At 48.8% G+C, this 14,363-nt stretch overlaps 1 protein-coding gene across 3 annotated transcripts in view; it reads left to right on the plus strand.

The window, feature by feature from the left end:
* The first annotated feature begins 12,279 nt into the window (after positions 1-12,279).
* Positions 12,280-14,363, plus strand: part of SPNS3 (SPNS lysolipid transporter 3, sphingosine-1-phosphate (putative)) — a 55,698-nt gene continuing 53,614 nt past the window's right edge. For all 3 annotated transcript variants that reach the window (XM_016931258.2, XM_016931259.2, XM_054671070.2), the window contains exon 1: positions 12,280-12,782. In XM_016931258.2, the coding sequence (XP_016786747.1) occupies positions 12,584-12,782 (199 nt within the window). In that variant the 5' untranslated portion in view covers positions 12,280-12,583. The remainder of the gene's footprint in view (positions 12,783-14,363) is intronic.

Genomic DNA, 14,363 nt, shown 5'->3' on the forward strand with positions numbered 1-14,363 from the left:
TTGCCTCAGCCTCCCGAGTAGCTGAGATTACTGGTGCCTGCCACCACGTCTGGCTAATTTTTGTATTTTTAGTAGAGACAGGGTTTCACCATGTTGGCCAGGCTGGTCTCGAACTCCTGACCTCAAGTGATCCGCCCGCCTCAGCCTCCTAAAGTGCTGGGATTATAGGCATGAGCCACTGCGCCCGGCCACCCTGTGGCCCCTTTCTTTCCCATTCTTCCTCAGAGACAGAGGCAGACTTCCCTGGCACCCACCTTCCCAGCTTCTCCTGCAGACGTGGCACCGACGTGTGACTCAACCTGGCCAGTGGGCTGTGAGGGAGCACCAGCAGGGGAATTTCTAGGGCAGATTTTCCTCCCTAATAAATACACATGAACACATTTCAGGATGAATCTCCTATCTTCTTATATGTGAGACGACAAGCCTCAAGATGGAAACTGTGGTAGCCAGCCTGCAAGATCTCGTGGCAGGGCGTGGTGGCTCAGGCTGGTAATCCCAGCACTTTGGGAGGCTGAAACGGGTGTGTCACCTGAGGTCAGGTGTTCGAGACCAGCCTGGCCAACATGGAGAAACCCTGTCTCTACTAAAAATACAAAAATTAGACGGGCATGGTGGCAAGTGACTGTAATCCCAGCTACTCTTGGGAGGCTGAGGCAGGAGAATTGCTTGAACCTGGGAGGCGGAGGTTGCAGTGAGCTGAGATTGCACCACTGCATTCCACCCTGGGCGACAAGAGCAAAACGACATCTCAAAAACAAAGCAAAACAAACAAAAAAAAATTGGCTTGAATAAAATACATAAATCTTCTTTTTTTAAAAAAGATCTCCCACAAGCTTTCCCTCCTGGTATTCATGCCCTTCCACGTGGACGGGCAGCAGAGTATGGGAGCACAGAGCATAGACTGGCCTGTGTGGCCAACGGAATGCAGCTGAGTACAGACCTAGGAGTCCAGGTCAGGAAAGATGCAGGCCAGACGCAGTGGCTCACACCTGTAATCCCAGCACTTTGAGAGGCCGAGGCAGCTGGATCACCTGAGGTCAGGAGTTCAAGACCAGCCTGGCCAACATGGTAAAACGCTGTCTCTACTAAAAATACAAAAACTAGCTGGGCGTCGTGGCATGCGCCTGTAATCCCAGTGACTCAGGAGGCTGAGGTGGGAGAATCGCTTGAACCCAAGAGATGGAGGTTGCAGCGAGTGGAGATTGTGCCAGTGCACTACGTCCTGGGTGACAGAGCAAGACTCTGTCTCAAAAAAAAAAAAAAAAAAGATGTTGCAGTTTCTGCCTTGGTCCCTAATGTATTGTTCCCCCTGCAGGAAACTAGCCACCATACCATAAGGATGCTCAAGCAGTCCTGTGGAGGGACCCATCTAGACAGGAGCCAACAGGCAGCACCAACTTGCCTGCCACGTGAGTGAGGCCCCTTGGAAACAGAGCTCCCAGCCCCAGTTAAGACTTTAGGGGACTGCAGCCCTTCATGGCAACAAGAGACCCTGAGCCATAGTCCTGCATCTCAGCTGCTCCCAAATTCCTGACCACTGAAAAATGCAAGAGATAAATGACTACTGTTGTTTAAAGCCATGAGTTCTGGGGGGATTTGTTTTATAGCAATTAATTAAGTAATCAAAGGCCAACACTATAAAGATTTCAGAGGGGAAAGATGAAAAACACTGAGTTTTTTATGATGTCATGGAGCCACTGAGTTAATCAACCCTGAAACTGCCTACTTCTTGATTTGCAGTGCAAGAGAACGAATGAATGTCCTGGTTTGGCTGCTGTTACTTCTGCTGTTACTTGCAGACAAAAGCATCCTTATTGATTCATCACATAAAAGATGACTCCCTGGGGATTTCTGAAGAGTGATTCCTGGCTGGGCTCGGTGGCTCACGCCTATAATCCCAGCACTTTGGGAGGCTGAGGCGGGTGGATCACGAGGTCAGGAATCGAGACTATCCTGGCTAACACAGTGAAACCCCGTCTCTACTAAAAATACAAAAAATTAGCTGGGCGTGGTGGCAGGCGCCTGTAGTCCCAGCTACTCAGGAGGCTGAGGCAGGAGAATGGCGTGAACCCGGGAGGTGGAGCTTGCAGTGAGCCGAGATTGCACCACCGCACTCCAGCCTGGGTGACACAGGGAGACTCCATCTCAAAAAAAAAAAAAAAAAAAAGTGATTCCTGAGTGACTTCCTGTGACCTTCTTTTTTTTTTTTTTTTTTTTTTTTGATTAAGGGTCTTGCTCTGTCACTGAGGCTGGAGTACAGTGATGCAATCACAGCTCACTACAGCCTCGACCTCCTTGGCTCAAGCAATCCTGCAATCCTCCTGCCTCAACCTCCTGAGTAGCTGGGACTACAGGCACACCACCACCATGCCTGTCTAATTTTTTTTTTTTTTTTTTTTGCAGCGATGGGGGCCTGTTGCCCAGGCTGGTCTCAAACTCCTGGGTTCAAACAATCCTGTCACCTTGGCCTCCCAAACTGTTGGAATTACAGGTGTGAACCACTGTGTCCAGCCTGTCACCTCCTATTCTGTGAGGCTGGGCATTTCTTTTGTTAAAAAAAGGACATAAATTTAAACTCTGATGGGAGCCACTCTGGAAGGGTCTCCACTAAAAATCATCTCAAATGAGCTTTTTTTTTTTTTTGAGATGGAGTTTTGCTCTTGTTGCCCAGGCTGGAGTGCAATGGTGCGATCTTGGCTCACTGCAACCTCCGCCTACTGGGTTCAAGGGATTCTCCTGCCTCAGTCACCCAAGTAGCTGGGATTACAGGCACCACCACCATGCCCGGCTAATTTTTTTGTATTTTTAGTAGAGACGGGATTTCACCATGTTGGCCAGGATGGTCTCTATCTCCTGACCTCAGGTGATCTGCCCGCCCTGGCCTCCCAAAGTGCTGGGATTACAGGTGTGAGCCACCACGCCTGGCCCCCAATAAGCTTCTGTATCAGAATTCACGAGAAAAAGCAGCCAAATAAGCTATGACTCGCCAGTTCACAAGTTTGTCTTTGATGTGTTTTTATTATTTTTATCTGAATGGAATTATCCTGGACATGGATTTTGTAGGCTCTTGTTTATTTTTCACCATCAAATTCTGAACGTCTTTCAGATCAACATAGACTAACATCATGTACAGGGCTGTCTGGTGCCTTATTGTAGGGAGGTACCATAATTTATTTATTAATTTAATTTTTTTTTTTTTTTTTGAGATGGAGTTTCGCTCTTGTTGCCCAGGCTGGAGTGCAATGGCAGGATCTCAGCTCACCGCAACCTCCGCCTCCTGGGTTCAAGCCATTCTCCTGCCTCAACCTCCCAAATAACTGGGATTACAGGCATGTGCCACCACGCCCGGCTAATTTTGTATTTTTAGTAGAGACAGGGTTTCTCTATGTTGGCCAGGATGGTCTCGAACTCCTGACTTCAGGTGATCCGCTTGCTTCGGCCTCCCAAAGTGGTGGGATTACAGGCATGAGCCACGGCACCTGGCCTGGAGGTACCATAATTTATTTAACCGGCCTCTGAAGCTGGGAATCTAGAATGTTGCCACCGTTCTGATATTACAATAACCCCATTTACTTTTTTTTAAATTGTGGTAAAATAATATAGAATTTACAATTTAGCCTTTTTTTTTTTTTTTTTGAAACAGAGTCTTGCTCTGTCGCCCTGACTGGGGTGCAGTGACGCGATCTCGGCTCACTGCAATCTCTGCCTCCCGAGTTCAAGCGATTCTCCTGCCTCAGCTTCCCAAGTAGCTGTGTCTACAGGCATGTGCCACCACGCCCAGCTAATTTTTGTATTTTGTATTTTTTTTGACAGACTCTTGCTCTGTCACCCAGGCTGGAGAGCAGTGACATAATCTCAGCTCACTGCAAGCTCCGCCTCCCAGGTTCACGCCATTCTCCTGCCTCAGCCTCCCGAGTGGCTGGGACTACAGGTGCCTGCCACCATGCCTGGCTAATTTTGTTTTTGTATTTTTAGTAGAGACGGGGTTTCACCATGTTAGCCAGGATGGTCTTGATCTCCTGACCTCGTAATCCACCTGCCTCGGCCTCCCAAAGTGCTGGGATTACAGGCGTGAGCCACCACGCCCGGCTAATTTTTGTATTTTTAGTAGACACGGGGCTTCACCATTTTAGTCAGGCCAGTCTTGAACTCCTGACCTCAGGTGATCCGCCTGCCTCAGCCTCCCAAAGTGCTGGGATTACAGGCGCGAGCCACCGCGCCTGGCCTCAATTTAACCATTTTTAAGTGTAAAGCTCAGAGGTACTAAATGCACTCACGTTGTGCAACCATTACCACCCTCCATCTGTGAAACTTTTTCATCATCCCCAACTGAAACTCTGTGCCCATTAAGCAATAACCCCATTTCTCACTCGCCCCCATTCAGTCCCTCCTAACCTCTATTCTACTTTTGGTCTCTGTAAATTCACATATTCTAGTCCAGGCGCCGTGGCTCTCATCTGTAATCCCAGTACCTTGAAAGGCCTGAGGTGGGCAGATTGCTTGAGCTCACGAGTTTGAGACCAGCCTTGGCAACGTGGCAAAACCCTGTCTCTACAAAAAATGCAAAAAATTAGCCAGCAGGGTGGCGTGTGCCTGTAGTCTCAGCTACTCGGGAGGCAGAGGTGGGAGGATGGATTGACCCTGGGAGAAGGAAATTGCAATGAGCTGAGATTGTGCCACTGTACTCCAGCCTGGGTGACAGAGCCAGACCTTGTCATTCATAAATAAATAAATAAATAAATAAATGGCTGGGCGCGGTGGCTCAGGCTTGTAATCCCAGCACTTTGGGAGGCCAAGGCAGGAAGATCACCTGAGGTCAGAAGTTCGAGACCAGCCTGGCCAACATGGCAAAATCCCGTCTCTACTAAAAATGCAAAAATTAGCTGGGCATGGGGGGCACGTGCCTGTAATCCCAGCTACTCGGGAGGCTGAGGCAGGAGAATGGCTTGAACCCAGGAGGTGGAGGTTGCAGTGAGCTGAGATCGTTCCACTACACTCCAGCCTGGGTGACAGAGTGAGACTCTGTCTCAAAAAGAAACAAATAAATAAAATTAAAATTAATAATTAATTTAAAAATTCACTTATTCTATAAATCTCATATAAGTAGAATCATACAATCAATATTTATCTTTTGCATCTGGGTAATTTCACTCAGCATGATGTCTTTTTTTCTTTTTTTTTTTTTGGAGACAGGGTCTTGCTCTGTCGCCCAGGCTGGAGTGCAGTGGCATGATCGTAGCTCACTGCAGCGTTGAACTCCTGGCCTCAAGCCATCCTCCCCCCTCAGCCTCCCCAGTAGCTGGTTTTACAGGTGTGAGCCACCGCACCTGGCCAGTTGGATATATTCTAATGCTGCTCTCCTGGCTAACACCCAGCCTCCCTGACTTGCCCAACTCCTGGGAGTTCTGGCCTCAAGAACCCCTCCCTAGTCCCTGACTGGCTCTGAAAACCACCACAGCGTCTCTTTCTTGTTGGGTAAAGGTGAGGGCTGGACCCTGGAAAGGTCCTGTTTGGGGCAGCAGCTGCTAGGTGGGGGCTGCCAAGGTCCTCACTGCTGTGTGGTTTGCATGAGTGTGTGTGAGTGGGGGTGTGGGTGCTTGTGTGCCCACCTTCTCCTCATGCACTCACACTTGTGGATGTAGCTCTGCCCACTACTCTTTGGCTCTGAGGGCAGGGGCTGAGAACAAAGTTTCATCTACGTGTGCTGGGGAAAACCTCATTATATTTAACACTCACAATACTTCCTCCATACCAAGCATAGTTCTAGGCACTTTTCAAACATCATCGTATTCAAGCCACAACAGTCCCATGAGGTGTGTACTATTTTTATCCCCATTTTATTTGTTTTATATTTATTTATTTTCAAGACAAGAGTCTTACTCTGTCGCCCAGGTGGGAGTGCAGTGGTGCGATCACAGCTCACTGCAGTCTTGATCTCCTGGGCTCAGGTGATCCTGGGATTACAGGCATGCACCACCATCCTTGGCTAGTTTTTGTATTTGTATTTTTATTAAAAATTTTTTTTTTTAGTAGAGACGGGGTTTCACCATGTTGGTCAGGCTGGTCTCGAACTTCTGACCTCAGGTGATCCACCCGCCTCAGCCTCCCAAAGTGCTGGGATTACAGGCGTGAGCCACCGTGCCCGGCCTTAATTTTTATATTTTTAGTAGAGACGGGGTTTCGCCATGTTGCCCAGGCTGATCTCCAACTCTGAACTCAAGCGATCTGCCTGTCCTGGCCTCCCAAAGTAATGGGATGACATTCACGAGCCACTGCGCCTGGCCATCCCCATTCTGTAGGTGAGAAAATTGAGATGGAGAGAGGTTGAGTGATCTGCCTGAGATCCTATGGCCAGTGAGCAGTGAGTCTAGCTGCGGAGTACAGGATCTGAAGCAGGATGCAAGACAGCCTGCACGTGCGCATGGATGATCTTGAACTTCCCCTTTATTCAGCAACTGTAGACCCCATGTGGGTGGTCACCGAGACGGTATGCGGCTGAACCAGGCAGTGGATGCCAAGGACCTCGTCATCATCGTCACCACCACAATAACAATACTCTACACTCTGTTTGTCACATGACAAGCTCTATGTTGGAAACAGTATGTGTATCTATATTAGTTCATCCTCACAATTAACCCCTGAAACACCGTCCTATTATTCTCTTTTTGAGACTTACTGAGTCTTGCTCTTGTTGCCCAGGCTGGAGTACAATGGCGCAATCTCGGCTCACTGCAACCTCTGCCTCCTGGGTTCAAGTGATTCTCCTGCCTCAGCCTCCTAAGTAGCTGGGATTACAGGCATGCACCACCACGCCCGGCTAAGTTTTTATATTTTTAGTAGAGACGGGGTTTCACCATGTTGGCCAGACTGGTTTCAAACTCCTGACCTCAGGTGATCTGCCTGCCTCGGCCTCCCAAAGTGCTGGGATTACAGGCGTGAGCCACAACGCCCAACCCATTTTATTATTCTCTATCACAAATGAGAACACTGGTTGGGCGCAGTGGCTCGTGCCTTAATCCCAGCACTTTGGGAGGCCGAAGCAGGCAGATCACCTGAAGTCAGGAGTTTGAGACCAGCCTAGTCAGTATGGCGAAAGCCTGTCTCTACTAAAAATACAAAAAATTATCCAGGCTTGGTGGCTCACGCCTGTAATCTCGGCGCTTTGGGAGGCCGAGGCAGGCGGATCACCTGAAGTCAAGAATTCTAGACCAGCCTGGTCAGCAAGGCGAAAGCCTGTCTCTACTAAAAATACAAAAAATTATCTGGGCATGGCGGTGCGTGCCAGTAGTCCGAGCTATTCGGGAGGCTGAGGCAGGAGAATGGCTTGAACCCAGGAGGCGGAGGTTGCAGTGAGCTGAGATTGCACAGTTGCTCTCCAGCCTGGGGCAACTCTGTCTCTAAACAAGAAAACAAATGAGAACTCGGAGGCTCAGAGAGGTTACAGACTTGCCTGAGGCACACAACTAGAAAGCAGCAAAATTTGATTTTGAATCCAGGCCGGTCAGACTGTAAAGCTCCTACTTTTTTGTTTGTTTGCTTTAACTTTTTTTTTAAAGAAATAGGATCTTGCTGTGTTGCCCAGGTTGTTCTCAAACTCCTGGGCTCAAGCAATCCTCTTACTTCAGTCTCTCAAGTAGCTGAAACTATAGGCACGAGCCATCAAGCCTGGCTTCTTTAATGTTTTTTAAAAATTGAGGTAATTACATTACTTAAAATTGTAACCATTTTAAAGGATATAATTCAGTGGCATTGAGTGCATTCAGAGTGTTGTGACACCATCACCTCTATCTGGTTTTGAAACATTTTCATCGCTCTCCAAAGGGACTGTCTTCCCATTAAGCATTTTCCTCTCCTGTTAGCCTCTAGGAACCATTTACTTTCTGTTTCTGTGACTATACCTGTGCAGGACATTTTCTATGAATGGAATCATACAATATGTGGCCTTTTGTGTCTGGTGTCTTTCACTTAGCATAATGTTTTCTTTTTTTTTTTTTTCGAGATGGAGTCTCACTCTGTTGCCCAGGCTGGAGTGCAGTGGCACAATCTCGGCTCACTGCAACCTCCACCTCCTAGGTTCAAGCCATCGTCCTGCCTCAGCCTTCTGAGTAGCTGGGATTACAAGTGCGGTGCCACCACACCCGGATTATTTTTGTATTTTTAGTAGAGATGGAGTCTCACCTTGTTGATCAGCCTGGTCTCAAACTCTTGACCTCAGGTGATCTGTCTGCCTCGGCCTCCCAAAGTGCTGGGATTACAGGCGTGAGCCACCGTGACCAGCCAGCATAATGTTTTTAAGGTCTATCCGTGTTGTAGCATGAATCAGTACTTCCTTCCTCTTTATGACTGGATACTATTCCATTGTATGATTATGCCACATTTTCTCGACCCATTTATCAGATGGGCGTTTAAGCTGTTTCCACCTTTTGGCTGTTATGAACAGTGCTGCCATGAACATTTATGTACAAGTATTTGTTTGAGTCTTTGTTTTCTTTTCTTTTCTTTTTTTGAGACAAAGTGACAAAGTTGCTCTGTTGCCCCAGCTAGAGTACAGTGGTCCCATCTTGGCTCATTGCAACCTCTCCCTCCAGGGTTCAAACAATTGTCATGCCTCAGCCTCCCGAGTAGCTGGGACTACAGGTGTGTGCCACAATGCCCAGCTAAATTTTTTGGATTTTTTAGTAAAGACGGGGTTTCACCATGTTGGTCAGGTTGATTTCAAACTCTTTTTTTTTTTTTTTTGAGATGGAATCTCACCCTGTCGCCCAGGCGGGAGTGCAGTGGCGTGATCTCGGCTCACTGTAAGCTCCGCCTCCTGGGTTCATGCCATTCTCCTGCCTCAGCCTCCCGAGCAGCTGGGACTACAGGCGCCCGCCACCATGCGCAGCTAACTTTTTGTATTTTTAATAGAGGTAGGGTTTCACTGTGTTAGCCAGGATGGTCTCGATCTCCTGACCTTGTGATCTACCTCCCTCAGCCTCCCAAAGTGCTGGGATTACAGGTGTGAGCCACCGCGCCCAGCCTTGAACTCTTGACCTCAAGCGATCCGTCTGCCTTGGCCTCCCAAAGTGCTGAGATTAGAGGCTCAAAAGAGTCTTTGTTTTCAATTCTTTTTTTTTTTTTTTTTTTTTTTTTTTTGAGACAGAGTCTTACTCTGTCGCCTGGGCTGGAGTGCAGTGGTGCAATCTAGGCTCGGTGCAATCTAGGCTCACTGCAATCTCTGCCACCTGGGTTCAAGTGATTCTCCTGCCTCAGCCTCCCAAGTAGCTGGGATTACAGGCGCCTGCCACCGTGCCTGAATAATTTTTTTGTAGTTTTAGTAGAGACAGGGTTTCACTGTCTTGGCCAGGCTGGTCTTGAACTCCTGACTTCGTGATCCACCTGCCTCGGCCTCCCAAAGTGCTGGGATTACAGGTGTGAGCCACTGCACCTGGCCTGTTTTCAGCTCTTTTGGATATATACCTAGGATTGGAATTGCAGGGCCATATGGTAATTTTATGTTTAACCTTTGGAGGAACTGCCAAACTTTGTTCCACTGCGGCTGCCTTATTCCACATTCCCAGCAATGCATGAGGCTTTCAATCTCTCCACCAACATTTGTTATTTCCTCTCTCTCTCTTTTTAAAATTATAGCTGTCTTAGTGGGTATGAACTGATATCTTATGGTGGCTTCAATCTGCCATTTTCCTAATGACTTGTGATGTTGAACATTTTTCTTTCTTTTTTTTTTTTTTCCCCCGAGATGAAGTCTTGCTCTGTCACCCAGGCTAGAGGGCAGTAGTGTGATCTCAGCTCACCGCAACCTCTGCCACCTGGGTTCAAGCAGTTCTCCTGCCTCAGCCTCTTAAATAGCTGGGATTACAGGCACATGCCACCACACCCAGCTAATTTTTGTATTTTTGATAGATATGGAGTTTCACTATGTTGGCCAGGCTGGTCTCGAACTCCCAACCTTGTGATCCACCCACCTGAGCCTCCTAAAGTGCTGGGATTGCAGGCGTGAGCTACTTTGCCCAGCCTGAACATCTTTTTATGTGCTTGTCGGTCACCTGTATATCTTCAGAGAAATGTCTATTCAACTCCTTGGCCCATTTTTGTCCCCCTGATGTTTTTTTTCTTTAGAGATGGGATCTCACTCTGTTGCCCAAGCTGGAGTACAGTGGCATGATTATAGCTCACTGTGGCCTCAACTTCCCAGGCTTAAGTGATCCTCCCACCTCAGCCTCCAGAGTAGCTGGGACTACAGGTCCATGCCACTATGCCCGGCTCTTCACCCATTTTTAAATTGGTTTGTCATTTTATGCTTTAACTTTTTGTTTAGATATAATTTATAACTTATAGAAAGTTTACCATATAGCACAAAGAAACTCTTATAATCTTTACCCAGATTCATCTATTATTAATATTTGCCCCATTTGTTTTCTTACTATACATATCTAATATTTTTTCCTGAACCGTTTGAGAATGAGTGGCATAAATCATGGCCCTGTATCTCTAGATACTTCAGATAAGGATATTTACTTATTTACTTACATAACCATAGTTCACAGATGCTGATATGCTATTTCTTCCTGATCCAGTTTTATCAGTTGATCCAGTACAGGAGCGAGGTTGGGATCCTGTGCTGCCCTTAATTGTCTTATTGTCTTGTCTCTCTTTTTTTTTTTTTTTTTTTTTTTTTGAGACGGAGTCTTGTTCTGTCACCCAGGCTAGAGTGCAGTGGCACGATCTTGGCTCACTGCAACCTCTGCCTCCCGGGTTCACATGATTCTCCTGCCTCAGCCTCCTGAGTAGCTGGTACTACAGGTGCACACCACCACACCCAGCTACTTTTTTGTGTATTTTTAGTAGAGACAGGGTTTCACTATGTTGGCCAGACTGGTCTCGAACTCCTGACCTCGTGATCCGCCCGCCTGGGCCTCCCAAAGTGCTGGGATTACAGGCATGAGCCACTGCGCCTGGCCTGTCTTGTCTCTTTGTCTCTTTTAATCCAAAACAGTCCCTCAGAATTTTTTTTTTTTTCGAGACAGAGTTTTGCTCTTGTTGCCCAGGCTGGAGTGTAATGGCGTGATCTCGGCTCACCACAACCTCTGCCTCCCGGGTTCAAGCAATTCTCCTGCCTCAGCCTCCCGAGTAGCTGAGATTACAGGCACCTGCCACCATGCCTAGTTAGTTTTGTATTTTTGGTAGAGACAGGGTTTCTACACATTGGTCAGGCTGATCTTGAACTCCCGACCTCAGGTGATCCACCCACTTCGGCCTCCCAAAGTGCTGGGATAACAAACGTGAGCCACCACGCCTAGCTCCCTCAGTCTTTCTTAGTCTTTCATGACTCTGACATTTTTCAATATACAGTCCCTTTAAAGAAATAGTGTTTCTCAATTGGTGCTTGTCTGATGTTTTTTCATTTTAAAAATTAAAAAAAAATTTTTTTTTTTTTAGATGGGGTCTTGCTTTGTCACCCAGCCTGGAATGCAGTGGCACGAACATGGCTCACTGCAGCCTCGACTTCCCAGGCTAAGGCGATCCTTCCTGCCTCAGCCTCCCAAGTAGCTGGGACTGTAGACGCACACCACCACACCCTGCTATTTTTTTTTTTTTTAAATTTTTAATTTTTTTGGTATTTTTGTAGCAACGGGGTTTCACCATGTTGCCCAGGCTGGTCACAAACTTCTGGGCTTGGATGATCCTCCTGTCTTGGCCTCCCAGTGTTAGGATTACAGGTGCGAGCCACCGCGTCTGGCTGATGTCTTCTCATGATGAGATTCCGGTTGTGCCTTCCTGGCTGGAATGCCGCATAGATGATGCTGTGACCTGCGAAGACCTTCACATCTGGAGGCACACGACACCCTCCTGCCTCTCACAGGTGATTTATTTTAACCCCTTGGTCAAGATGTCTGATTCCTCTACTGTATAGTTACTGTTTTTCCTTTTGTTACTAATAAGCAATCTATCAAGAGATGCTTCGTGACCGTGCTGACACCCTGCCCCTCACTGAAGTCTTCCCCCCAGATTTAGCCCCCACTGATGAGTTTTGCACACAGGCTGTCTTCTTGTGGGCAGCCCCCTCTGCTACCTTTGTTTCTCCGGGAAGGACCTTAGATCCTGGGTAGGTGCTCATCCTGCCTGGCAGTCGAGTGCAATGCTGCTGTCTTGGCCAATGCCCAGCCTTCCTCATTTGCCCCGGCTTCAAGGCATTGGTTCATAGTCCCATACGGGCAGCTAGACCATCTCACAGCAAGCAGCACTCTGGGAGGCTCATCTCATTTCCTGCCCTGGAAGCTTCCCTTCCTCACTGCAGCCACTGAAGCTGCAGGCTGGATCAAGGGGACCACAGAGTTGTCCAGTCCCCCAGGGTGGGGGTGCCAGGAGCCCTTCTCCTCTGTAGCAGGTCTCAGAGGCTGACGATGGGGAAATCGCACTGGTGAGGCTGCCGTGGGGTCAGGAGGAACCTGCGATAAGACGCCCAACAGTTAGGGCAGGTGCTTTGAGGTTTGGAGCCTGGGACCCCACAGGAAGTGACTTCATGCTGAGCTAATGTTGCTTCGTCCTGGCGCCGGTCTCAGGCCAAGAGCTGCAGGCTGGCATGGCTGGGGGGATGTCAGCGGAGTGCTCTGAGCCTGGGCCAGGAGGGCTGCAGGGCCAGTCCCCAGGGCCAGGCAGGCAGTGTCCCCCTCCCATCATGCCCACCTCCTGGAGCCTGCCCCCGTGGAGGGCCTACGTGGCTGCCGCCGTGCTCTGCTACATCAACCTCCTGAATTACATGAACTGGTTCATCATTGCAGGTGAGGAGGGGATGGCTACCCTGGGCAGTACCTGCTGCTGTGCCCACCAGCCAGGGGCTGCAGATCCATGGTGGCCTTCCAGCCATCACCCATCTTTCTGCTCCTGGGCCCATCTCTGGTGTTCTCACCTCTAGAGGTGGTTTTCAGCTGTGCTCGAATCGGGGAGGACCAACCGATGTTCCCAATCCAGCCTCAACTAAGAAGGGACACAGGCTGGGCATGGTGGCTCCCGCTTGTAATTCCAGCACTTTGGGAGGCTGAGGCAGGAAGATTGCTTGAGCCCAGGAGTTTGAGACCAATCTGGACAACATAGTGAGACTCTGTCTCTATTTATTTATTTATTTTTTTGAGACAGAGTCTCGCTCTGTCGCCCAGGCTGGAGTGTAGTGGCGCAATCTCAGCTCACTGCAACCTCTGTCTCCCAGGTTCAAGTGATTCTCCTGCCTCAGCCTCCCGAGTAGCTGGGATTACAGGCATGCACCACCACATCCGGCTAATTTTTGTATTTTGAGTAGAGGAGTAGGGACGGGGTTTTACCATGTTAGTCAGGCTGGTCTTGAACTCCTGACCTCAGGTGATCCACCCGCCTCGGCCTCCCAAAGTGCTGGGATTACAGGCATGAGCCACCGCGCCCGGCCTTTTTTTTTTTCTTGAGACAGAGTCTCAATCTGTTGCCCAGGCTGGAGTGCAGTGGCACGATCTCGGCTCACTGCAACTTCTGCCTCCCAGGTTCAAGCGATTCCTATCTCAGCCTCCCGAGTAGCTGGGGCTACAGGCGCATACCACCATGCCAGGCTAGTTTTTGTATTTTTAGTAGAGACGGGGTTTTGCCGTGTATGCCAGGCTGTCTCGAACTCCAGACCTCAGGTGATCCGCCTGCCTCGGCCTCCCAAAGTGTTGGGATTATACGCATGAGCCCCTGCACCCAGCCGAGACTCTGTCTCTATTTAAAAAATTAAAAATATTTTAGGGCTGGGTGCAGTGGCTCAGGCCTGTAATCCCAGCACTGTGGGAGGCCGAGGTGGGTGGATCACTTGAAGTGAGGACTTTGTGACCAGCCTGGGCAACATGGTGAAACCCTGTCTCTACTAAAACTACAAAAATTAGCCAAGCATGGTAGCGGGCACCTGTAATCTCAGCTACTGGGGAGGCTGAGGCAGAGAATTGCTTGAACCTGGGAGGTGGATGTTGCAGTGAGCCGAGATCCCACCATTGAGCCGAGATCCCACCATTGCACTCCAGTCTGGGCGACAGAGCAAGGCTCTGTCTCAAAAAAAAAAAAAAAAAAAAAGAATAAATATTTTTAAAAATTAAGGGAGGGCACAGTGGGGGTGGGGCCAGAGACATAATGAGGGGTGGGTGGGTGAGGACAGCAGGGAGGACTTCCAGGCAGAGGCCCCCAGGTTCTAGGTGGAGGACAGGGTAGCCTGGGCCAGACAACAGTAGCTCCTGCTGGCTGTGTTTTTAGGACAACAGGCTGCTCGCAAACCTCACACGTCCTGCCTTCCTTCTCGCAGGCTTCAGGGCTCAACCTGCTCTGTCTTCTGTCACTCATTCACTAACTCATTCGCTCATTCATTC

This window comes from Pan troglodytes, chromosome 19 (genome assembly GCF_028858775.2).
Source record: "Pan troglodytes isolate AG18354 chromosome 19, NHGRI_mPanTro3-v2.0_pri, whole genome shotgun sequence".
Lineage (NCBI taxonomy): Eukaryota > Metazoa > Chordata > Mammalia > Primates > Hominidae > Pan > Pan troglodytes.